The sequence below is a fragment of the Xenopus laevis genome, chromosome 1S, assembly GCF_017654675.1.
Source record: "Xenopus laevis strain J_2021 chromosome 1S, Xenopus_laevis_v10.1, whole genome shotgun sequence".
Classification (NCBI taxonomy): domain Eukaryota; kingdom Metazoa; phylum Chordata; class Amphibia; order Anura; family Pipidae; genus Xenopus; species Xenopus laevis.
In genome coordinates, this window is record NC_054372.1 from 152,960,876 (window position 1) to 152,986,038 (window position 25,163).

The 25,163-nt window shown below is 40.9% G+C and overlaps 1 protein-coding gene across 1 annotated transcript in view; it reads right to left on the reverse strand.

Annotated features, from left to right (window-relative positions):
* Positions 1–11,672: 11,672 nt before the first annotated feature.
* Positions 11,673–25,163, reverse strand: part of tesc.S (tescalcin S homeolog) — a 32,350-nt gene continuing 18,859 nt past the window's right edge. The window contains exons 3-8 of the mRNA XM_018244237.2: positions 23,388–23,468; positions 20,318–20,457; positions 18,821–18,882; positions 18,623–18,730; positions 16,193–16,240; positions 11,673–12,057 (exon numbers count right to left, since the gene is read on the reverse strand). Coding sequence (XP_018099726.1) covers positions 11,980–12,057; positions 16,193–16,240; positions 18,623–18,730; positions 18,821–18,882; positions 20,318–20,457; positions 23,388–23,468 — 517 coding nt within the window. The 3' untranslated portion in view covers positions 11,673–11,979. The remainder of the gene's footprint in view (positions 12,058–16,192; positions 16,241–18,622; positions 18,731–18,820; positions 18,883–20,317; positions 20,458–23,387; positions 23,469–25,163) is intronic.

A 25,163-nucleotide genomic window follows, 5' to 3' on the forward strand; every position in this document is an offset into this window, starting at 1 on the left:
TTCTTTATAAACAACATTTTTTGTGAAAATGTTCTCCTGTCCTTGAATGAGTTCTCCCTGGTGAGCTGTACTTAAAATCTTGACTTTAACATCAGATGAACGCTGCACTCTTGAAAATGCAACATAAAGTTGACCATGACCAAACACAGGCTCAGATAGGTAAATGCCGACTTTATCCAATGTTTGTCCTTGTGATTTGTTGATTGTCATGGCAAATGCAGCCTTAATGGGGAATTGTCGTTGTTTAAGTTTAAAAGGTAATTCCTGGTCAGAACTGGTAAGGTCAATTCTGGGAATCAAAACAGTATCACCGCTATGGGATCCTGTAAGCACTTCTGCCTTGATAACATTTTGTCTCATGCTCTTCACAACCAACCGTGTACCGTTACATAAACCTTGCTTAGTGTTAAGGTTTCTTAACAGCATGACTATTGTTCCTACTTTGAGTATAAGATTGTGTTGTGGTAATCCAGCAGGGTTGATAGTGTTTAAATATTCTAATGGGAAATTAAGTTTCTCACTTTCGTCTTCAGAATCAATACAGTCAGTACTCAGAAAGACACAGCTTTGTCCAGGAAGTAATGCAATCACTTGGTTGTTTATCATGTCAACATCAATATTTTTTGGAGATAATATAGCCCGTTTTGCTAAAAATGGCCACCCACGCAGGTACGCAACCGGTTCCCCTCCTAGAGTGACGCTAGCGCCGCCATTAGACAAACTTGCAAAGGAGTAGCAAGATGGCCGACGCTTATACAGACTTTAGTGGGCGGATGACAAACTCGCAGAGGAGTAGCAAGATGGCCGACGCTTATACAGACTTTAGTGGGTGGATTTGGCAGTGGGCGGATGACAAAGTCGCAGAGGAGTAGCAAGATGGCCGACGCTTATACAGACTTTCGTGCAGGTACGCAACCGGTTCCCCTAGTGTGACGGTGAGCGCATCTGCCTCCCTAGATCCTAACCTTCCAGCGGTCGCCGCCTGAGTGAGCAGGAAAGAAGAGGCGGCGGGAGGCAGAAGGAGACGGTGAGCGCATCTGCCTCCCTAGATCCTAACCTTCCAGCGCATCTGCCTCCCCGATCCTAACCTGTTCTGATCCTAACCTTCCAGCACATCTGCTAATCGAAGGCCGCATCTATGTCTTTCGGCTGAAGTTGCGCGCGCATCTCATAGATCCTAACCGAAGTTGCGTGCGCATCTGCCTCCCCTCCACTCGGGACATAGATAGGCCTTCGATTAGTATATAGGATTGTTACCTTTAACACTAGTATCTTTAAAATATTTCATTCGTTTTTTTCTAATCACATTATCTAAATACAGAACAAAAAGAGAAGTTCTTGTGTTATGAAAAGGAAATAGAAATAAGATAGTGACTAAGCTTTTGAATATTGGCTGTGGGACATTGTCTTGTGGTTCTGATATTGTATATTGCTGTGTTGCTCTTCAAAAACTGAATGCTCATCTTGACTTTTGTATCCGTTCCTCACAGATTCATGAGTATAACCTGCAAATTGGCCACTGTCTTTCAACTTTGGACAACTCAACTGGTGACTTTACCTGCATCAACCTTAAGTATAGTCCTCCAAGCCTTTTGGTGACTGGAAACAGGGATAATAGGTAGGTTGAAGTTCCTAAACCTGACTGTTTTTCCAACCCGACTGTCCCTTCTCAACCTGTCAGTTAGCATTTCTAATGCTAACAGACTCCTGAAGCTCAAATGTGGCAGCCCCCTCATACAGGAACATGGGGGATCAGATGGGTAATGTAAAAGCATCTGCAAATACTTTTATGGCAAAATTATAGATCACATGCAAAGACAATATTATGATAGATGCTTAAAAAAGTTTAAAAAATTCCTGGTGTCAGTATTTCTTAAACAGATAAATGAAACACACTTAGAGGTAGGAAAATAATAGAAGCACACGTAAAAGAGGGAGGAGAGGAGGCTTTTTTAAGGCAGGGAAAATGGATGGGGCACTTAACTTAGGGGGGATAGATGAGGCACTTCTAAGGGAGGGGGGGATGGATGAGGCACTTCTAAGGGAGGTGGGATGGATGAGGCACTTCTAAGGGAGGTGGGATGGATGAGGCACTTCTAAGGGAGGGGGGATAGATGAGGCACTTCTAAGGGAGGGGGGATAGATGAGGCACTTCTAAGGGAGGGGGGATAGATGAGGCACTTCTAAGGGAGGGGGGATAGATGTTCACCTAAAGGACAGAGAATAGCTGTGCACCTAAAAGAGGGAGAAAACTCGTGCACCCAAAGGAGGGAGAAAACTCATGCACCTAAAGGAGGGAGGATAGACGAGGCACTTCTAAGTGAGGGATCATAAGTCACCTAATGGGGCTAGTGTACATAAGCTAAAAGTGAAACATGGGGCAGATTTACTCCTGAGGGAATAAGTGCCAGTGGGTTGGGGATGCAAGAGGTGCACCTAGGGAGGAGGGTTTTACAACAAATGTCAGTGATGATCTGGATACAGTTAAGAGAGTAAGGGGTGAGTAGTTGCACATAGAGAGTTGTGATAAATACATCTAGCAGACAGGTAGATTGGAACATCACTCTGATGGAGGGTTGGGTTACTTCAAGCGTTTCCCAAATTCAGGATGTAATAGGGTTTGTTTGTGTTAGTGTGTAAGAGAATGGAACAAAAAGGTTGTATCTATTAAGCCAGTTAAGTATAGCACATAGATTTCAGAGATGATAACCTCCCTGAGCCGTGGGAAACCTTTCCTATAAATGTTACAAGACACTTTTACTTAACACACAAAATACATATAAAGATGCGGTTTCCCAGATTGAGCTGCAATACTAATACAGTGATGCTTATTAACATCATCCAAGGTGCAGGATGGCTCAGGTCAAATATATATGAAGAAAGCAGAGTATCTACGGTAAATGCACTTACCTACTGTAAATAATTCCAGAAAAATTAAAAAAATAATACTTATGGCCAAGAAATGGAAAGCAAAAGTATACAATCCCACTAGACCAGTGCAATGGCACATTGAATTATTTCATGGGGACAGGATGAGTTGATCCAACACTTCTTGGTTCTCTTTATTGAAATATCCAGCTTAGCATTTATAGAAGTAAAAACATTTTAGTTCCCTTGCAGTCTCTGCCCAAACTGGCAGTTTTTGACAAGTGATTCAGTAGAATAGTAGTAATCGTACTACACAGTTGTATTATTTCAACCTAATGTTCAAGGCTTCCTGTGTACAATTGCAAATAGCACAGAAGGCACAGAGTGTTAGTTAAAATCTGAGACAATCTGATGTATAACCATATTCCAAAATGTTTTTTTTAATTTTCATTCTTGCCACCTTTGTTAGTGTTGCACTTTGTAGAATATAGAAACTACGGCCTTTCTCATATGTACTGCCCCAACCTTTGTAGATCCTAGTAAGAAGCCCCTGCCCTTCGACAGTAGTTAATTCGACGGACATTGTCAAGAAATATAAACAGCAGGGATATACTGTATCTGTGCCTAGCAAGCTGCAACAAGTCATAATGTTCAGTAATCTTTATGCAATGCTAATATTAACCTGCCAACTGTCATATTCTATGTCCTTTTCTTTCATTGAAAACAAAAACAGTTTTATTAAAAGAAGCCCCTGCCCATGTCCTGTATTGTGCCACTGGATCATCAGCCTATAGGAAAGGGGTAAGGGAATATGAGCAGCACCCTGAGTGCAATTCAAATCTGTAAAAGCTTTAAATGTGCCTCGGGGGTCTCTCTGTGTAGTGTGGGTAGCTCTTCAAGGCACAGTTAATGTCCAACATGTATACAAATATGGCAGAAGGCTTGGCACAAGTCCACAGCTTATCTCACATACATTCTGCCCCTTCCTTGGTTAATTAGCATGTTAACGAGTCACATGGTGTAATGTATTGTGATTATACAATGTGACTATGCACAAGTGGCATATTCAGATGTAATACGGTGGCTAAATAGATTCACTTATCAGAGAAAATAACACATTATCCTATGTATTCTGTATATTAAACCACTGGGGGTTTATGGTTTGGAGTTGGAATGGTCACTGAAAGAAATGTAGCAGAACCTGTCAAATTAACAATAAAGTTTTACATTTAAGGCTCAAAGAATAGTCTAGTGTGTCGGAAAGGGCTTCTGAAGGTGCACTCAGGTCTCTTTGCCTATGGCGATATGTCTGCTAATTAGCTGGAATCAGTCTGTGTTGGAAGGCTACGTTTTTCTACCTGGGGGCATTGTATAATTTCTGTGATGGATTGTCAGCCTCTGACCCATTCTCTTCTCATTTCCCTGTCTGAATGTGTGTTTAGTGATATGAAGCAGGGACAGTATGGCAAATATTGACAAGATGCTTTGCAACCCAGTAACAACCCAGTAACAACATAGATGTGACTGTAAAGCTGGTCGGCCAGAAACACACACAGAGCCAGTTCCCCAGGAAACGTCTGTTATATGGTCATGACCCTTATCAGGTCTGGGCTCTCTGATGACTGGACAATACATGCTGTCTGTGTTTAAGAGAGACCAAATGTTCTGTGTGGAAACACTCATTGTAATCCATTGGTTCATAGAACTGCCGAGTGGCTCTTCCCAAAGGCTGATGCTCTGTCAGCTCAATGAATATCAACCAAACTGTCTAACCATATTGGTTTACTCAGATGGACCCATATCGCTGCTGCAGTTTTTGTAGCATTCAATTGTTCTGTGGATATTGTGTAGTTTGGCCAAGGGATCCAATAATGGTACAGTTTCTGCAGTGCAGGGGCCCTAGAGTAGATTCCAGCCAGGACTCCATCTTCTATTATGTTTGTTCTCCGCGTGCTTGTGTGGGTTTCCTTCAGGTTCTCCGGTTTCCTCCCACACTCCATACATACTCCGTATACACACCATACACACTCCATACGCACTCCATACACACTCCATACATACTCCATACATACTCCGTGTACACACCATACACACTCCATACGCACTCCATACACACTACATACACACTCTACTCCAAACACACACAGGCAGGGCACATTTCTCCTGATAATATTGACCATTGTGACTGTTGTAAGCTCCATTCACAAATGTTGAGTTTGTGTCACTTTGTAAAGAAAAAAAATAATATCATCAGGTTGTGTGTGTGGCAAGTGTGGTTTGTCATCAAGGTGTAAGGGCCCGAGGATGCTCATGAGGACACTATGCACTGTTCTGGGCTGGACTGTTGCCAGCTTTTGCTTCTCCTAGCCTGGTGGCATTGCCATGCAAAGGCATCATAAGGCCAGTTGTACAGACAATGCTTGTTAAACTCCTAGTAGTCCATACCCCCTGCTTATGGAATCTTCTTTTCCACTCTTTTTTCCATTCTTACCTACTCACCATTACAAGTAAGTAATATAGTGTCTGTGTGTCAGGGCCGCCATCAGAAATCACGGGACCCCGTACAACAACATTTTCTGGTCCCCCTTGTTCCCTCCCCAGCACGACTCAAAGCCCCACCCCACATTAAAAAAAGCCACGCATTCATCTGAGCTAAAACACCCCCCCATAAGTTATAAAAACAAGTTATAAAAAGCCATTTGTGGTCAGGGCGTACCTACAAGTTAAAAAAAATTAATTGGTGGCCAGTCCCCCTTCCACAAGTTATAAAAAAAGTTGGTGGCCTGGACCCCCCACAAGTTAAAATAAGTCATTGGTGGCCAGGGCCCCCCTTGTTAAAAAAAAATTGGTGGCCTAGGCCCCCCTTAAGTTATAAAAACAAAACATTGGTGGCCAGGGACCCCTTAAGTAAAAAAACAAAACATTGGTGGCCAGGGCCCCCCATAAGTTTAAAAAAAATGGTGTCCAGGGTCCCCAATAAAAAAACATTGGTGGTTAGTGGAACTTCCCTTTAAAGGTCTTCTTCATTCTCCTCTTGTTCGGCTCCTTCTCATCTTCTTTGGCTCGATTCATCAGCTTCGGGTCCTTTCGGATCTTTCCAACTTCTTTGGGTCCTTCCAACGCTTTCGGGACATTCCAACGCCTTTAGGACTTTCCGACGGCTTCGGGTCTTTGCGGCGGAGACGGCTTTCGAATTTTCACGGCTTAAGGGGGGCCCAGAAATCAAGGGAGTGTAGAACCCCCCTTCACGCTTCCAAGACCGCCGGGCCCAGTACAGCTGTACCCGCTGTGCCCCCCTGATGGTGGCCCTGGTGTGTATTATACTACATCTATACCTGGGTGCCACAGCAACAAAAACATATAAAGACGAACAAAGCTGCTGCACTCTCAGGATTTAATAAAATAGCAAAAAAGATTTATTTTAACAGAAAATACATGCAGAATACTCAACATTTTGGTCCTATACAGGGACCTTCATCAGGAGCATGTACACTAGTAAAGTTACACAAGTTACTTTTGAACATTCTCCTGATGAAGGTCCATCTATATATATATATATTATCATTCTTGGGTATCAAAGCAAATTCCAGGATGTAAAACCAGGTGGCGTATGAGTAAACTGGTACCACGTATTCATAGGTTATTGGGAATAGTTGCTTTATAGAAACTTCAGAAATGTACATAGTGTATATGATTTTTATAACACAGGCCTCTGCCAACAAAATACACTGCCAATATGGGGTAAAAAGCCATAGACAATACATTAACTACATAAACAGTATCATTTTAGTTGTCATTTCTTTACTTCACAGCTTTCTGGGGGGACGACTGGAAGGTAGTAGGACTTGAAGGTAGTGTCTGGAGGAGTAGAGGGGCTGACCAGTGTCTGGGACCAAAGAATGGGCACCAAACTGTGGGAGATACACGCTAGATACGGCACTGCCACCTAATTAGCTTGCTTTGTTACTGATCACTTGTACAGTGCAATGTGCACTTGTAATGGATAATTGTTTTAACACTGCCCTGTGTTTGTGAAGACATTGTTTCTGCTTTGCAGGACATTAAAAGTGCCTGGTGTGTGTGTGTTGCTTTGTGTTGAGGCCTGCATTTTGCTTGGGTTCCTCTAGAAATCAGTTATTCAGTAATTCATTATAATGGCACTAGAGGGTGCTGTAACCTTATTTTGCTAGTTCCTTATGCAAATGCCTACTGGGAATTTCAGCAACAAAATTGTAGTTCAATTAATTTCATGGAGAAACCACCCAAAATGCACAGAGCCACAATATTATTTATTATTAGTGTAAAACTGCTTCCTGAGCACAGACACAACATCTGTTATTTTATATGTTATGAACAGTGTTTATTTAAACTTACACAAAACAGTCCCTAGAGCAGGCACCTAAACATTACGGGACACCCACAGTTTAAAGGGAACCCCGGGTCCTTCTCCCACAGGACTAATACCCCAAAGCGAAGTGGCCGAGCTTTAGACATTTACTTCCGAACCAGTTATGACAGCGTTATACAGTATTTGCTTTGGCTGCCCTATTAGGTGATGTTTCTATGTTTTCATCTCAAAATACGTGTGTGCATGAAGCACAGACACAACATTCATTATTAGGGTATAGTGCATATCTAGCCAGAATAATGCCAGAGCTTTTGTGGAACTATAATTCTCCGCAACCCTCTTCTTTCTAATGTAGTTGATTACAGGACATTTGCAGTCTGGATGTAAATGTTGAAGTGATATGAGTAAAGGTGCAGCTTGGAAGTTCTATATGTGCTTTTCACACCTTACAGACAACCTGTTCACTATATCTGGTTCAACTTACACAGCTTAATCACTACCAACATTCCTGATGATAAGAGCCCCAGAGGGGGCCAGCATCATGGCCGATGATCTTACTGGCCACCGCATGTAATTCTCAAGCCACATTCCCCATTGTCAGGTTGACTTTGCTGCAGCTTTAATTCTTCTGCCTTGGAAATAGCCTGGGAACCTGCAGCCACCTGCAGCAGTAATAGAAACTGCTAGACACAGACACCTTTAGTACAGGCATTTGCATCTACAGGTATGAGATCTTTTATTCACAAAACCCAATATTACGGGAAGGCCATCTCCCATGGAGTCCATTTTAAGCAAATAGTTCTAATTTTTACAAATGATCTTCTCTTTCACTGTAAGAATAAAACTTTTTACCTTGTACTTGATGGTAACTAAGCTGTATGAATCCATATTGGTGGCAACACAATTCTATTGGGTTTATTTAAGATTTTAGTGGTTTTAGTAGCCTTAAGATATGGTGATACAAATTACAGAGAAGGCTCGTATACAGAAAATAGTAAGTCCCAAGAATTCCAGATAATAGATCCCATACCTGCAAGTAACTAGCTCTGCTTACTTTGGTTGCACACTTATCACTGTCACTGTATCTGACGAATTGGCCCATAGATCAAACTAGTGTACCAGTGGCCAAACATATACATGCGCATCTTTCCATTGAACTTCAGGCCAACAGTCAAATGACTGGAATGGGAGGAAAATCCTGCAGCAGTGACAGAAATATAATTATCATTAGGATTTGGTGGTATATATGCTGCTGTCTATATATACAGTTGTGTTCAGAATAATAGCAGTGTGTTTAAAGGAGAAGGAAAGCTTCGGAGGCATTTTATTGCCAATAGATTAGCTGCAATAGTGCAAGCTAGAATGCTATATTTATTCTGTAGAATGTTTTACCATACCTGAGTAAAAAGCTCTAGAAACTCTCTGTTTGTTTAGGATAGGAGCTGCAGTATTAATGTGGTGTGACATCACTTCCTGCCTGAGTCTCTCCCTGCTCTGGGCTCAGATTACAGTAGAGAAGGGAGGGGTGGGGGGAGAGGAACAAACTGAGCATGCTCTTGCCCAGGGCAATGAGGTTTAAGCTGAAGGCAGGAAGTCTGATACAGAAGCCCATGTGTACACAATAGAAGGAAAGAAATGCAGTGTTTCTTTTGACAGGACAAACCCATTTCAAGGCCATTTAATCTTCAGCATAAGGCAACATGATCTCTTCAAGTATTTTGATGTATTGAAACTGATCCATGATCCCTGGTATGTGATAAATAGACCCAACACCACAGTATGAGAAACATCCCCATATCATGATGCTTGTGCCACCATGTTTCACTGTCTTCACACTGTACTGTGACTTGAATTCAGTGTTTGGGGTTCATCTGATTTAGCAATGTTGCACCAATTCTCTTTAGGCCACTCAATGTGTTCTTTGTAACCTCTTCAGCATGTTTTTTTTCATCAATGGGACTTTGCGGGGGCTTCTTGCTGATAGCATGGCTTCACATAGGCATCTTCTAATTATAACAGTACTCATAGGTAACTTTGCACCTTCTTTGATCTTCCTGGAACTGATCATTGGTTGAGTCTTTGCCATTTTGGCTATTCTTCTATTCATTTAAATGGTAGTTTTTCATTTTCTTCCATGTCTTTCAGGTTTTGGTTGCCATATTAAAACATTTGAGATCATTTTAGCTGAGCAGCCTATCATTTTCTGCACTTCTTTATGTTTCCCCCTCTCCTATTGACTTTTTAATCAAAGTACTCTGTTCTTCTGAACAATGTCTGGAATGCCCAATTTTACTCAGATTTTCAGAGAGAAATACACTATAACCAGCATGCACAACATTTGCTCCTTCCTTCCTTAAAGGAATTGTTCAGTGTAAAAATAAAAACTGGGTAAATAGATATAGCTAGATATAGCTGTGCAAAATAAAAAATGTTTCTAATATAGTTAATTAGGCAAAAATGTAATGTATAAAGGCTGGAGTGATTTGATGTATAACAAGTCAGTCAGATCACTACTTCCTGCTTTTCAGCTCTCTTGGTTTACACTGACTGGTTACCCTGGCTACCAGGCAGTAACCAATCAGAGACTTGATGGGGGCCACATGGGTCATATGTGTTGCTTTTGAATCTGAGCTGAAAGCTGAGGATCAATTGCAAACTCACTGAACAGAAATGTACCATGTGGCCCCCCTTCAAGTCGCTGACTAACTCAGAGTTATAGAGCTGAAAAGCAGGAAGTTGGATTCTGGCTCTTTTATTAGACATCTGTTCACTCCAGCCTTTATACATTACATTTTTGCCTAACTAACTATATTAGAAACATTTTTTATTTTGCACAGCCTATCTATTTACCCAGTTTTTATTTTCACACTGAACAATTCCTTTAAATAAGGGATGTAATTGACACGTGTATTTTTACAGAATGAATGACTCACTAATTGAACTCCACACTGCTATTATTTGGAACAGACTATTATTATTTGGAACACTGCTATTAATTAATGAATCAATTACACAGAATCAGCAGCATGCATGTCATGACTGTTGGCTATGTTGGTTTTCTATTGCTGTACTACATCTACTAGTAAATTAAGTGCCATGTAGAAATATAATTTCAACGAAAAACTGCTATTGCCATATTGCTGTCTGTTTGGGGACCATGTATGGGTCAGTGTGATGCCAAACTTCACTCAAACCTGTCTTTGTAACACTCCCTTTACCCAATGTTTGTGTCTTTGAACCATGTCCCAGACGACAATGAGCTGCAGTTTACTAATAGCTGAAAAATGCACCCCTGGTAATTGTAGGAGCCTTTTCTAACTGTAAATTAGTCTCTTCTAGAGCAGAGGGTGCAATTGTGATATCTGGACTAGAGATATGGCCCACTCCCCCTCAGAAAATTAAGGTGTGGAGTTAATATTGTGAGGGCTACCTCAGGGCAGAATCACTTATACCTTTAGCTGTTTCTGAGGCTAACACTGCTTTCAGTTTCCATGTAGACACCGAGGCACAATTAACGTGTAAGAGTTTTTACTGGACCAGAAACCAACAGAGAAGATCCTACTAATTTGTACAATGAAGTGACCGATTACAATTACAACATTGGCCTGGCAGTTCCATATGATTCAGTGTAAAGGTGCAGATCAGACTCTCTCTCTGGCCTGTTGTTAATATGGCTGTGGGCAACTGGAGATTTCAGAGAAGCTCATTGGCTGACAACATCTCAGAGCTAATTAACTGGACAATAGCACAGTGCTGGCTGTATTAGTTCATTGTAAATAGATTTGCTTCCTATTTTATTATGAACAAATGTTTTAAACATTGTTGTTTGTAAATATGTTTTTATCAATGAAATGAACCAGACTTCAATAGGAATCATTTTACTCTCGGTGGAAGGTTTTTCTTTGATTCAAGGGGTATCAAGATGTTCTATCAAGAGAGCAGAAGCATCTAAGGGTAGGCTGAGAATCTGTTCCTTCACTACTGCTCTGCTCTCAGTTGTGGAGTTATTGCCTCTTCTTGGCTGAGGAGGATTTAGGCGCCCAGAACATGACATTATGCATTTTCATGCCACAATCTGCTGTGTCTGCCTGTAACTGAGCACAGGCAATATATTCAGGTGGCTGCAGAGTGGCAGATTCTTAGCCTGTATTTATCTGCAGGCCAAGAGCCATGTCTGGCTCTACCCTACAGGATGACATATTCTGGCAATTCCATTGAATACACTGGGAGGCAGAATGTGGAGGTTTTGCTTGGCAGCTTCCTCTGAACTTTGGGCATCTGCTAAGACTAAGTGCCACAACGTACATTAGGGGTAGCTGTACCCATGAGTTCCATGACACCTGCTCCTGAAGCTGTATCCAGAAGAGAGAAAAGGTACATTTAATAACATTTACAGTCTATTTGATTTATGTTAAGGACAGCTGCTTAATATTATTAATGCACAAAACCAAATGCATAACCACAAACAAATCTTTTATTACAACTCAGTATTTTTACATACAGCTAATATAGCTCTCTTATAGTTTTAAATACTCCAAAGAAACGAGATATAAATACAAATTTGCATAGACTTTAGTGTCACCTTCCCCTTGGAGTTGTCCCATACTGCCATTTCTTTTCTGCTGCACATTACAGCATGGGATTGGTCACTTGTGTGTCATAACCAACATTGACTCTTCCTCACAAGCAGAGAAAACAGCTTAACCAGCTGTTGGGACAAATAGTCTGGAGATCACAAGATCTGTGGGTCAGAAGCTCAGAATTCAGTGACAGGATGGAATGCTCTCCATGTTTAGGAATCTGATGTGCATTTTAGTCTCAATATCAATTCCCTCCCAGATCTAGATAAAGAGAGAACATTTTTCACATTATTATTTATTATATCTCAGTGAGGATCAAGTGCAAGGTACTCAAGGTTTTTTCAATGTGAGTAGCAAAGTTTATATTTGTGCTAGATGTAGTTGTTAATGTTAATGGAAAAAGGTCCATTTTCTTTAAATTATGTATCTCCGTCCCTCTTATGTTTCATTTCTTATGTTTTTACTGTATGAAGCAGCCTTTTTTTTGGGTGTGAGCTTTGAAAGGCTGGAATATGGGTGCCAGTCAGGCTCAGATAAGATACGCTTTTGTACTCACCTGCATTCTTTCTGCTATCTTTTGTTAAACTTCATATTCCTAAACACCAGATAACATTATTGTCTCCCACTATTTACAGTTCCAACCAGTGAAATGAGTTTCATGTTAAAAAAATGCAGATATCTGGAGTGCAAAATATATGGACTTCGTTCTGCAGCTGTGTGTATAGTGAAATCCAACCTTAAGCACATACAGTCCTTTATCTGGTTATGCTGTGGAATCTTTCCTTTGCTTTTGTGTAGCAGAATAGTGCAAACGAGCTGATTTTATTTTCTTTTAAAACATCTCTAATGGGATATTATATTGTAAATTTCGAAATAATTAACCTTGGCCCAATACAGAAATACACCCAACAATATCACAACAATCCTACAGCTGTCACACGAGAGATCAATGCCAGATTAAATCCCTGATTGTGCTTATATCAAGGCCACTACAAAAGTATCTAAAATAATGTTTCTGCTTCTCTATTCCCCCCCCCCCCCCCCCGAGAACTTTAGCCTAGAAATTACTCATTTGTTCAGTTTTAGGGTTCGTTCACACGAGGAGATTTGGGGAGATTTTGTCGCCTTGTGACTAATTGCCTCGGATTCTGGGTGACAATCTCCCCAGACTGCATCAGCATGTCTTCCCATAGGCTATAATGAAAAGTCGTCTGCGCTAAAGCACACGCGGCGCTTTTCTAGCGACTTCGGAAAACACAGCGCAGCGTGTGCTTTAGCGCAGGCGAGTTTTCATTATAGCCCATGGGAAGACATGCTGAGGCAGTTCGAGGAGACAAGGCGATTAGTCGCCAGGCAACAAAATCTCCCCGAATCTCCTCGTGTGAACTAACCCTTATAAAGTTTTTAACAGCAAGTCAGGCACTGTGTGTAGGGTCATAGGGGTACATTTTTTTGCAGCCTATCACTCTGAAAAAAAGAAAAGGCTCCAGCGTTTGAGGAAAATTTATGCACTCCAGTGCACTTCACCTGGTCTGAGCTGACGAAGGCAAGTCTAACGAAAGAGGTAACGTTCAGTAAAATCCGCATCTTAGTGAATTTGCGGAGTAACTTCCATTCGCCAGAGCAAAAATCGCCTGGTGATAGAGTGCGAATCACCACTAGCGTCTATCTCCTTCACTAGCGAAGTGATACCTGCGCCCGTTAGTAAATCTGCAAAGTCCCTGAAAACGGTAACGCTGTTGAATCTTCGCCAGTGTTAGTCACTTTGCCCTTTAGTAAATCTGCCCCATAGTGAGAAAGGCTGTGCTATTCACATGGCTTATCTGATAGAACCCAATGTGTAAATGTGCTGGCACACAGGACTTCCATAGTTTCCTCCCCCCAGGCATTCATATAAATCACTGGTGGGAAAACACATACTTGGGACTGCTTTGGAAAGCACAGGCAATGCACATGTTTTCCCATGGGCCTCTCCTGTACTAATAGCTGTAGGGCTTTAGCTGCAAATTTGGCCCTTCAATTTACCACTGGGGTCATTTTGCTGCCCCTAGTAACTTGCTGTCTGATGCAACGTCTTCATGTTACTTCATGGCAAAAATTGTAGTGATTTTGTTGGTGTTATTGGCCCTGCTTGAATTTTTTCCTCTATTAAAGTCATATGGACCATGATAGAATAGAGGTAGAACTAAGAACTTGGTGTGTAAAGGTTATTGGAAAATCTCAGGTTAATGTAAATAACCAACACCAATCCATTGCCATGCAGCAGCATCGACAGCGCATACAAAGGGCAGATATTGGCCTAAAAAACACAAAACTGCAGTGGCAGGAGATTGTTTGCTACAGTGGTAGCTTTTTTGGTACCCCTGAGAAAAATGGTCCAAGAAATGATACTTGGGATGCCTTGCAGAAGGAAAAATACATTTAAAATTTCCTTTGATTTTGAAATATCTGTCCTGGAACATATGTGATGTAGGCAATTATTATTATTCAGCCCAAATATCCTTCTCAGGAAGTGAAAGCCAAGCCCTTAAAGGAGAACTAAAGCTTAACTAAAGAAGTAGGTAGAAATGTTGTACATTATGTTTTGTGCTTCTGTACCAGCCTAAGGCAACCACAGCCCTTTAGCAGGGAAGATAAGTGTCTCCAAAGATGCCCCAGTAGCTCTCCATCTTCTTTTCTGCTGATTCACTGCACATGCTCTGTGCTGCTGTCACTTACTGAGCTTAGGGACCCACTCACAACCTACAATACACATAGAATATAAATGTAACAATGAGGCAGACTAGTAAATAATTCAGATTATTGATTTCTGGCAGCTCAGAAACCAACACAATTGGCATCAGAATTTAATAATTAGCCCAGTAGCATCAGCTTATATTACAGACAAACTGTTTTCTGCTGAATAATTTGTGAGGACCCCTAAGATTAGCTTCTCAACAGCTGCTCAGAGCCCACTGAGCATGTGAGTGTCGCAGACACTTTCCAATATGGTGACCTCTGTGATAAGTTTAAAGTCCTGGATCATTGCTGCTATTGACAAGCTGAAACTTTAGGCTGGTACAATAAGTTCTGTGTATAAAATATGGCATTTTAGCCATACTCATTTTTAGGGTTTTGTTCTCCTTTAAGGCATGTTCCCCAAAGCAGCTAAGTTTCTGCAGGCCTCACTCATCCTACATAAGTAGACAAAGACCTGCTGGGAGCAGATTCCACCTGAATATAATATAAAACTCTTTTAAGCTCTTCAACAGGAGTTTCCACTCAAGGCAACTGTTGACAACATTGGAAAACAAAGGATTTACAAAGGATTTACTTTATTGCTGGTGGGAAAGCATTTAGAGGAAATTTGTTACCCGTGGAATTGCAGATTTTAATGTGGTGACAAATCTACCCATGTGCCCATACCCTAATGTGCTACGGGCTTAGCAACTGCAGCAGTTACAGATGGTGCCAATACATTTTGTATTTCCTTCATCAGGATTTATTCCATAAAGATGTGATGACTGTATGAGCACTGTGGATGGGTCCCTACACCATACTGCTAATCCCCTGTTCTGACATATTGGGATTCAACCCACTGGGAATATTAATAAAGGCTGGGACATTAACTAGCCGGTCACTTTCATTTCTAAATGCAGCTGGGGTGGGAGCCAGAAGAGGAGACATTTGACTTTATTACTAGGAATAGCTACACTGAAAAAATAACTTGGCAGTCATATGTGCTCATCTAAATTCTTCCCATTCCTCTCTAAGCCCATATAATGATCCTTCTTGTTAATGTGCATTCAGAGCATTGGTTGATAAGCTGACAGTTGCTACTAAAGAACTTGGCTGGACACACTAACAGTGATCCTTGCCAACAAGTTCTTTCCCGAAAGACCTGCTGTCCCATTCTCACATAGGCACGTAGGTTTTTTCCATACTTGAAAACAGTGAATACTGTATATTATGCATACTGTACTTGTGTTGCTTTTCTATAAACTTTATGCCAGCACATTTACTACCACCATTCCAAGCATGACAGAGCAGCACACATTCAGGGGCAGATTTATTAAGTTTCGAAGTGAAAATTCGAATTTGAATTTTCTAAATTTTTTTTTTTTCAAAACTCTCAAATTCGAATTGTGAATTATCCAAACACAATTTGAGTTTTAGTTTGAATTTCGTGATTTATTATACTGTGGCCCTTTAAGAACTCAAAATTCGACTATTTAAACCTGCTGAATTGCTGTATAAGTCAAAGGTCCAAGTTAGAAGAGAGTTACCACTTCCTATAATTTTCAGCTACTGTTTATATATATTGAGAAAAAGGTGTGTTGCAGTGCTCTCAAGGGAGTTTTCAGTATGAAGATGTGACTGTGTGTATTGTGGCAAATTAAGCAAAACAAATAGTTACCTTGAGGAAGTCATCGAATGTAATCCCTTCATATACCTGGTCAGGTTCCTGTCAAAGCACAAGATTGCAATGCCTCAATAAATGGTTTCAACATGATGGGAGGGGACAAGCACAGTAGCTACTGTTGATGTGCAGAATGGGATTCTATTGTTGTTTGCACTATACAGAATACAGCAGGGGCAATCACATACTGTATGCCAGTTTATACACTCTTTTTGCTTTTACCATATGTTTGGCAGTATCTGATATAGGCTGATATAGGCTGCATTACACTCTTGCTTCCCCTATAGCAGATTTAATGTTCTCTTTGTACAACTTAAAGGGGTTGTTTACTTTTAAATGAACTTTTAGTATCACGTAGAGAGCGATATTCTGAGACAATTTGCAATTGGTTTTAATTTTTTATCATTTGTGTTTATTTAGCTTTTTATTCAGCAGCTCTCCAGTTTGCAGTCTGGTTGCTAGGGTAATTTGGACTGCATGCGTTGATTTGAATAAGAGACTGGAACATGAATAGGAGAGGCCTACAGTGTATTTGTAGCATTACAGAGCATTTGCTTTTAGATTTGAAAGCTGGAAAGATTCAGAAGAAGAAGGAAAATAATTTAAAAACTATAAAAAAAATAATAAATGGCCAATTGAAAAGTTTCTTAGAATAGGTCATTCTATAACAGGTATAGGCAACCTGTGTCTCTGGAGCCTGCTGCGGCTCAGTCTTGCGGCTTTGCCTGTCACATCATCTATACAGCCCTCGCACTTGTTGGTGACTTCTTGAGGGTCATTTATAAAGTTCGCGCAGCGCATATTTTTCGCAAATGGTTGTTTTGCACATGTTTTTTCCTGAACGCTAATATATTGCACTGCTCTGCCCGTCTTTCCGCTTTTTGCGAATTCGCAGTGTGAATAAATTTTCGCAAATGGCGCGCAAATGAGAAAGGAGTTTGCGCGAGCGCACCCAATGTGCGAGGTTGTTGTGCGCGAAAATAGCGTTGCAAGTAACTTAACCGAAACGGTTTTGCAAAAATTTGCAATTCTGTTTGCACCCTCTTATTCAGCTTTATAAATATAACCATGCGCAGGGTAAATATATTCATTTTGCGAACCAATCTGCCCTGCGCAAAGTTTATAAATGACCCCCCTTGAGTGTGCGACAGAAGTAAGCTATTGGTTAGCTTACCGCGGTTGCACACTCAGGAAGCCGCCAGCAGGAGCAAAGACTGTATAGACAACCCAGGAGTGACAGGCAAGACCGAGCCGCAGCAAGATGATTCAGCATGGTGCTAACTGCGGCCACACACTCAAGACAAGAGAGGGAAGATCAGCATGGAGCTTCAGAAACAGAAGTCACATTAAACAGATGAGAACATTAGCATTTAATAGGGCTATTCAGTGTTTAATTTATTTCAAAGTAGGCCTACAAATACACACTGCACTTCTGTTTGTTGTATTCTGTTGTTGTAACAGTTAAAATTAAAAAAAGGTTAAAACTTTTATAAAGTTTATAAGCTGTGCTGTGTTATGTATTGCGGCTCCAGACTATTTTTCTTTAGTGGAAGAGGGGGCAAAAGGGCTCTTTTGATAGTAACGTTTGCTGACCCCTGTTCTATAACATACTAAAAGTTAACTTCAAGGTGAACCACCCCTTTAAGAGATTTTACAGTGATATTCTCCATGGATTGTGCTCTAGTCTCACTGATTTTCTCATATCAATACAACATAAGCAAACAGCTAGCCTGTTCCTGGCACGTGTAAGGTTATTTATATAGTGCTACGCAATAAACGTAATATACTCCAAGGAGACATTTAAAATGGTTAAATACTTCTGGCAGTCCTTGGGCCGGACATTGTACAAACACCAAGACAGAGTTTATTGTGGATTTTATTGCCTTTATCAGTTGCTTATCAGTGTGTCTTGCTCAGTTACCTCTTAATGTCAGTTTGAAGAACACTGATTGGATTAAGTATTGAAGCAGCTGGAATAATGTACAACTCTTGCCTGATATAAAATTGCCCCTTTTTATGGTAGGGGATTTAGGGCTAGTCCACACGAGGAGATTCGGGTAGATTTTTGTCGCCTGGCGACTAATCACCTCGCCTTTTGAGCGACTATCTCCTCGAACTGCCTCTGCGTTTTTCCCCATAGGCTACAATGCAAAGTCTCCTGCGCTAATGCACACGCGGCCAAGCCGCGAGGCAACTTTGGGCGACTATTGAAGACGCATCGCCGCGTGTGCATTAGCGCAGGCGACTTTGCATTGTAGCCTATGTAGAGAAATGCCGAGGCAGTTCGGGGAGATAGTCGCTCAAAAGACAAGGCAATTAGTCGCCAGGCGACAAAACCTCCCCAAATCTCCTCGTGTGGACTAGCCCTTAAAATGGGCACTAATCTGGATTCCATTTAACACAAGTATCTAATGATACGATAATTACCATTTGCCCAACACAAATACTTGCAGCTTCCATCATTGCTCCATCTGCAATGGACCTTGCTGTTTCCTTTTCAAGATGAGGATTTCCAGATAAGAGTTCTTCTACCACCTGAGCCAGTAACAAAACAATATTAGCCTGGGACAGCTTCCTGGTATATACAGCAGGTGCATAAAAAGCAAGGTGAATTGTATACGTTACTTTTCTGTATTCCTCCAGGGTAATCTTGCTATCATTGTCTGAATCATACATGTTGAAGAGAACTGTGTTTAAAAGAAAAGCCATGTTTACAATGCACCCCTAATTAGTGAATTAGCGAATTTATTCAGCATGCATTGATTCGCAGTAAATTTCCGCAAAATTCGATGTGGAAAATTAGACTCGACAGGAAAAATTGTTGCTTGTCAAAGAATAAAATTGTCGCACACATAACAATTGTCGTACGTAAATTTTTCAGATGCCTGGAGGGGGGTAGTATCTGGTGTGGGGGCCTCTAAGGGGTGGTGACAGAGGTGGGGGGGCGGAGAGCCGAGAGAGGGGTAGGGGGCCCTGGGGCGGAATCCCCGGTGGGCCTTTGGGCCTCCAGTCCAACACTGGATATGGAGTAATGCACTGCCTATTGAATTACATCAGGGGTCCCCAACCTTTTTTAAACATGAGCCACAATCAATAGTAAAAAGAGTTGGGCAGCAACACAGGCATGACAAAATTTCCCGGGGGTGCCTAATAAAGGCTGTGATTTGTTTTTGGCAGTGCCTATTTGGACTAGCAGGCTCTGTTTGGCAGCATTGGCAGGTTATTTATTAAATGCCAAAAACTTAAAAAATTCTTCTCTAAAATCCAGTTTTTTGTGTGGAAAAATAACTCAAATTTTTTGAGATTTATTATACCTCGAGGATGGAAAAAGTCTGAATCTGACAGTCCGGCATCTCAGACCTAGGTTGTATATAAGTCCATGGGCGAGATCCCTATCCTATTTGGAAGTTTCTGTGGTCTGCGCTAAAATTAATAAAATCCGGCTTTTCGGGCAAAAATCAGAAAAATTTGGGCTTTTGGGGAAAAAGCCTAAAAAAAAAATCGAGAGATTCGGATTTACGCTCGATTTTATCGAGTTTGTCACAATCCGATTCAAGTGTGCTTTTTTTTATTAATAAATAAGGTTGCATCGTGGATTCTTCTAGTTTGGTCTTTTTTTTATTTAAATACTCCGAAAAATTCTGATTTTGATAAATAATTCCATTAGTATATATACAATTTAAGATTGCCATCAAACATGGAATGGAGAATAGGCACCTTCTTTGAGGCCACTGGGAGCAACATCCACGGGGTTGGTGAGCAACATGTTGCTTACGAGCCACTGGTTGGGGATCACTGTACTACATAAACACATGTATTATCTAAATCCTGTAGAGACTGTATTATATATACTAGTGTTTGGCCCACAGTGCTGATATGGAGCCCCCTGTCTGTGCCTGGAAAATCTGATAGCCTGCATGTAAACTACTGAAGTGCTTTTGCTTATGAGGTCAGTCTGTAGCCAGCAATGGAGGATGTTGTTTACAAGGAACAGTGCAGGCTTTTTCAAAAGTATGTAATACAGTAAACGGCATTATAGGAGCTTGCTGACAAGGTTTAGTTCCCCTTTAAATAGTCTATGCAGGCCATTCTGTAAATAGGTAATAGGGAAACACTACTCACATCTCAGCTTGTCTTTCCGACACACACTTATGTTTTCTTCGTCCATATTCTGATTCAGAGGACGAAAATAGGACATTATTATCAGAAACTCTTCAAAGTTAATTTCTTCTACATATCCGCTTGGCCCTTTCCGTAGGTTCCTGCAAGAGAGACATTATGTGATGCAGAGCTGCCTGGAGGATTCGCTACAAATGAGAACTGGTCTCAGCCCTTTCCAGTCACCAAGATCCCTAGGAGACAATGCACAAAATAAGTCAAAGAAAACTTTAAAATGGCTTCAGTAAATCAGTGGCCTATGAAGCACAGGGCAACCCTGCAGCTACATATGAATGAGAGAGGTGTAAATAATTACTAAGGCTTATTACTGTGAAACTGGGTGTGAGTAATGACTGGAACGTGTTGGTATTCAACCCAGGGACCCTTGGTATGTCACCTTGGGATATTCACAGTCAAATTGGACATTATGTATTCATGACACTGAACTCTAGTGCAGTTATTGGCTAACAGGCTTCACAGTCACTTTTACTAAAGATGGGATTTTTATAAAATGTCATTTATTTGATGGAAAGCCATTTCTGTACTTGGCAATGTGCGAATTACCCTTAAATTAGGTTTTCTCCATTTTGCTGAACTCTACATGTAGGTTACAACAAGCCATACTTAATATTAACTTCTGAATAATTCATCAGCTTTGCGTATCTGGGGGTGTAATATACCACATAGAAAGTTATAGGTCCATGGGCTTCCGGTTATAAAACCAAACTATTATCTGCCGGTGGTTTGCCTCATCATAGTAACAGCAATGTACAAGGGCCTGTAATTTGTCCCCAAAATTACTCTACAATAGACCTGATACTCATTTAGTTTTTGCACTGACCGTTACTGCCCAGTGGCTCCCTGGTGCTGCACAAAAAACATCAGGTGGACAATGCTGACTCTGATTTTAAAGCCCAAGAGAAGAGAATAATTACCCTTGTCCTTTTTCAGCGGCTAAGATCACAACATGAAATATATTTGGGTAAGAACAGTTTGCAATTGGTCATCATTTTGCATTTATTTATTTGGCAGGCTTTAATATTTCTTTGTATACCTCACCGCTGCGCATTTAAAAAGTCACTGTCCCTAGAATCTCTTTTCATTTCTTGGAGTAGTTTAAATCAATGACACGTCACTAACTCCCAACATGTGGCAACGCCCGCTTTTGTGGCCACACCCCCTAATTACCATGTCCATTTTACAAAATTTGGCAGATTATGTGAATCTGAACACATTTCTGTGGTTTTTATGTATTATTACAGTTTTGCTAATGAAGGTCACGTGCCCTTTAAGCTGCAAATCCCAGTTTCCCCAAGAAACCTGTATCTTAAATTGTTACAAAAGTATCTAAGTATCTATTCTGGGTTCTCTTCCAATAGCCAATTAAGTTAGAAACTTTGTATCTCTTTCTGGCTGTTCAATGCAGGAGATCAAAGAGAAAGTTGGGACATTTCAGTAAGACTGTGGGTTGAGCTGTCAAAATCGGGACTGTCCCACGAAAAACGGGACAGTTGGGAGGTATGCATTGTCTACCAAGCATGTAGAGCATTGTATTTGGTTTAGAGCATGTCAGCAATCAGAAGCATAACTACAGAGGAAGCAGAACCTGCAGGGCTAGGAAGTATAGGGGCCGCATTAGGCTCAAATAATGAGCAAACAATGTTTAAAATTGCGTTTTTGTGAAAGTTAAGTGTTGCTCCCAATGTAAAATCACTGGCAAATATTTAATTTCTAAGCAAAAGTTAGTGAAAACACCTGCTCTGGAGTTTTGTTAAATTTTTTGTCGCAAAATCCGGTTTGCAATTGCAAAATGTTATTACATACTGTACACTGCGAATGTTTGCCAAAGCCATTTGGTTGTAAACTTAGAGTAAATTGTTGAGGTCTGTAATAGGTTAATAAGGACACAATCATGGTTGCTAACATTCACAATGGTCTTTGTGAACTTTTTTCATATTACGTTCCCATTACATTCCTCTCTTTGGGGAAAATTTACTAAGGCGCGAAGCGCCGAACGCTAGCGTTAATTCGCTAGCGTTTGGCATTTTCGCTACTGCGCAAATTCACTAACGAACGCTGGCGTAGTTTCGCTAGTGTTACTTCGCAACCTTACGCCAGGCGAAACTACGCAAATTCACTAACTTGCGCAGTGTACTGAACGCTTCCTTTTACGCTAGACTTCCTTCGCCACCTCAGACCTGGCGAAGCGCAATAGAGTAGATAGGGATTGTTTCAAAAAAAGTCAATTTTTTTTCGAAGTCCCAAAAAACGCTGGCGTGTTTTCTACATGATGGCTGATAGGCTGAAAAAGATCGAAAATTTTTTGGGGCTCCCCTTCCTCCCCCCTACATTTCCTGACTCATGGCAACTTACCTAGACAGTGGGCACATGTGTAGGGCAAAATAAAAATTTTATTTGCAGATTTGAAGGTTTTCTAGGCATTTGTAGTGCAGATACGTGTTCCTCCATTGAAATTTGAATTTTGCGCCGTATGCAAATTAGCCTTCGCTAGCGCAACTTCGCTTTATATAGCGAATCAACGCTAGCGCAACTCCGCAACCTTACGCTACCCCTGTGCGCAACTTCGGATTTTAGTGAATTTGCGAAGCGCTGGCGAAACTAAGCCTGGCGAAGTGCGGCGAAGTTGCGCCTGGCGCAACTTCGCATCTTAGTGAATTTGCCCCTTTGACCTTTTGTGAGCCCTGAGGAAAAAAATATTCTTCCTGAAAAATGTACCAGAGCAGTCCCCTTATCAGTGTTAATATATTTCAGAACCACTTTCTAAAAGCTATCTCATGTATCTGCTGCTTCAGGGAGAACATTTCACAACTTAACAGCTCTTGCCATTAAAAAAATCCTTTTGCGTCTAAAGCTGAAATCTCCTTTCCTACCTATTACTGCCTTCTACTTTCCAATTACAGCACATCGGTGTTTTATTCTCAAAAGCCAACGCTGATTAATAGAGTTAAATTATAAAGTATATTGTCTGTACTTTAAGAATCTTCTTTATAACAGTGGGTCAAATTTGCCTTACCGTTTGTCAAAAAAGGCATCTATTATTTTTGATCGGATAGGATTCAGGACCAAATCTGAAATTTCAGACAAGTGCCTTTTCCTGTGAAAAAGAGATGTAGAGGGTAATTAATATATTGTAATGGTCAGAAACATATCAAACAAATCATTCCCATGATACAAACAAACAATTTGAAGTGTTTGGTTATGGTTACTTCTAAGTAGTGGTACTTCCCTGCTGCACCCACAGGGTGGGGGTAATGCACTAACATCATGCTCCTGGTGGCAAAGGACTATACATTGCTCCACCATACACTATGGTCATTTGCTGTATAATCAGAAAGACCTACTGATTATGTTACAATAATTATTCATGCACAGTTACCATCTGGCCCTAATCCTTATTCCTTCTTATCCAAGGTTTATAATACAAACAATAAAACGGGTTTCCAGAACAGAAAGCACCTGCTATGGACGTTTCTCACTGCAGGGTTTGCATAGGGAATCAAATGGGGACTTATAACCACCCAAAATTGTAATCATTTTGCTCATTTTTGCACCAAAACTGATTTTACTGCTCTGAGCTGTCAAATGCAGGTCTCCATTTTGGGGTTTACATCCCCTTTAAGGATTTTGGCCCAGCATTCTAGGCCTCCAGCCCCAGTTGGACAGCCATGTCATGAAAATAAATGAGAAATATGTAAACTGGAACACAAAATTGCTGAATGCAGAAAATGTGCCATACTAAGTGCAATTCAAAGTAATGTTATGTTTTTATTTTCACTTCTCCTGCTCTGTGAAAACCTAGTGGTATGTTATTAATCTGAGTTAGTGGGTCTAATTCATTCCTATTGAGATCCACTGATAATAAGAAACATTAGTGCTCTAAGCTGGCATTTTTGATTATGAGTCCGTAATTGCACAATGCAACCCGATTACCTGAAATAAGAAAAGATATTCGTGAAAGCAGACATAATACTGATTATACTCAATGGGGCGGATTCACTAAAGTGCGAAGTGGCCCACGCTAGCGACATCTTGCGAGAAATCCCATCGGCATGGACATGGCCAATTCACTAACAGGAGTAGAAGACAATTCACTAGCGACCGAGACCATCGCTGGCGTTCATTAGCACCCTATCGCCAGGCGACTTTTCGCTCTGGCGAACGGTCGTTACTCCGCAAATTCACTAAGATTCGAATTTTTCTGAACGTTACCTCTTTAGTCAGAGTTTACTTTGCCACCTCAGACCAGGTAAACTGATAAACTGAAGCTACATCTTCCTCAATCTTATGTAAGTGACATCATATCCTGTATGCTAGAAATGCATTAAAAGTTGTAAAAAACGCTGACGACTTTTACTTTTAAAGCTTGATTGCCATCTATTAAAAATTTATGTGTGAACATTTTTTTACAACTAATTTGAGGGGCATACACATTTGTTTAACAGTGGGCTCATGTGTAAGGCATTAGAGGACCTGCCCTATTCAAAATAACCTAAGCGCAAGAGTGCAAGCAACGTTTCACTAGGCAGAAATGAACGCTTGTGAAAATTCGCTATGAAGTGCTCGCCCAGCCGAAGTAACGCTAGTGAAAATTCGCCATCGTTCGGCTACTCAGATGCAATTTCGCATTTTAGTGAATTAGTGTAGTGGCAACAAATTCCTACCTGGTGAAGTGGCGTGGAGTGTGGCAAAGCGGTCACTGGCGAAAATACGCCCTTTAGTGAATTTGCCCCATTAAATCTTAGAACGCTGGAGTCACTTAAGAATTGGCTGAAAAAGCTGCCAATGACAT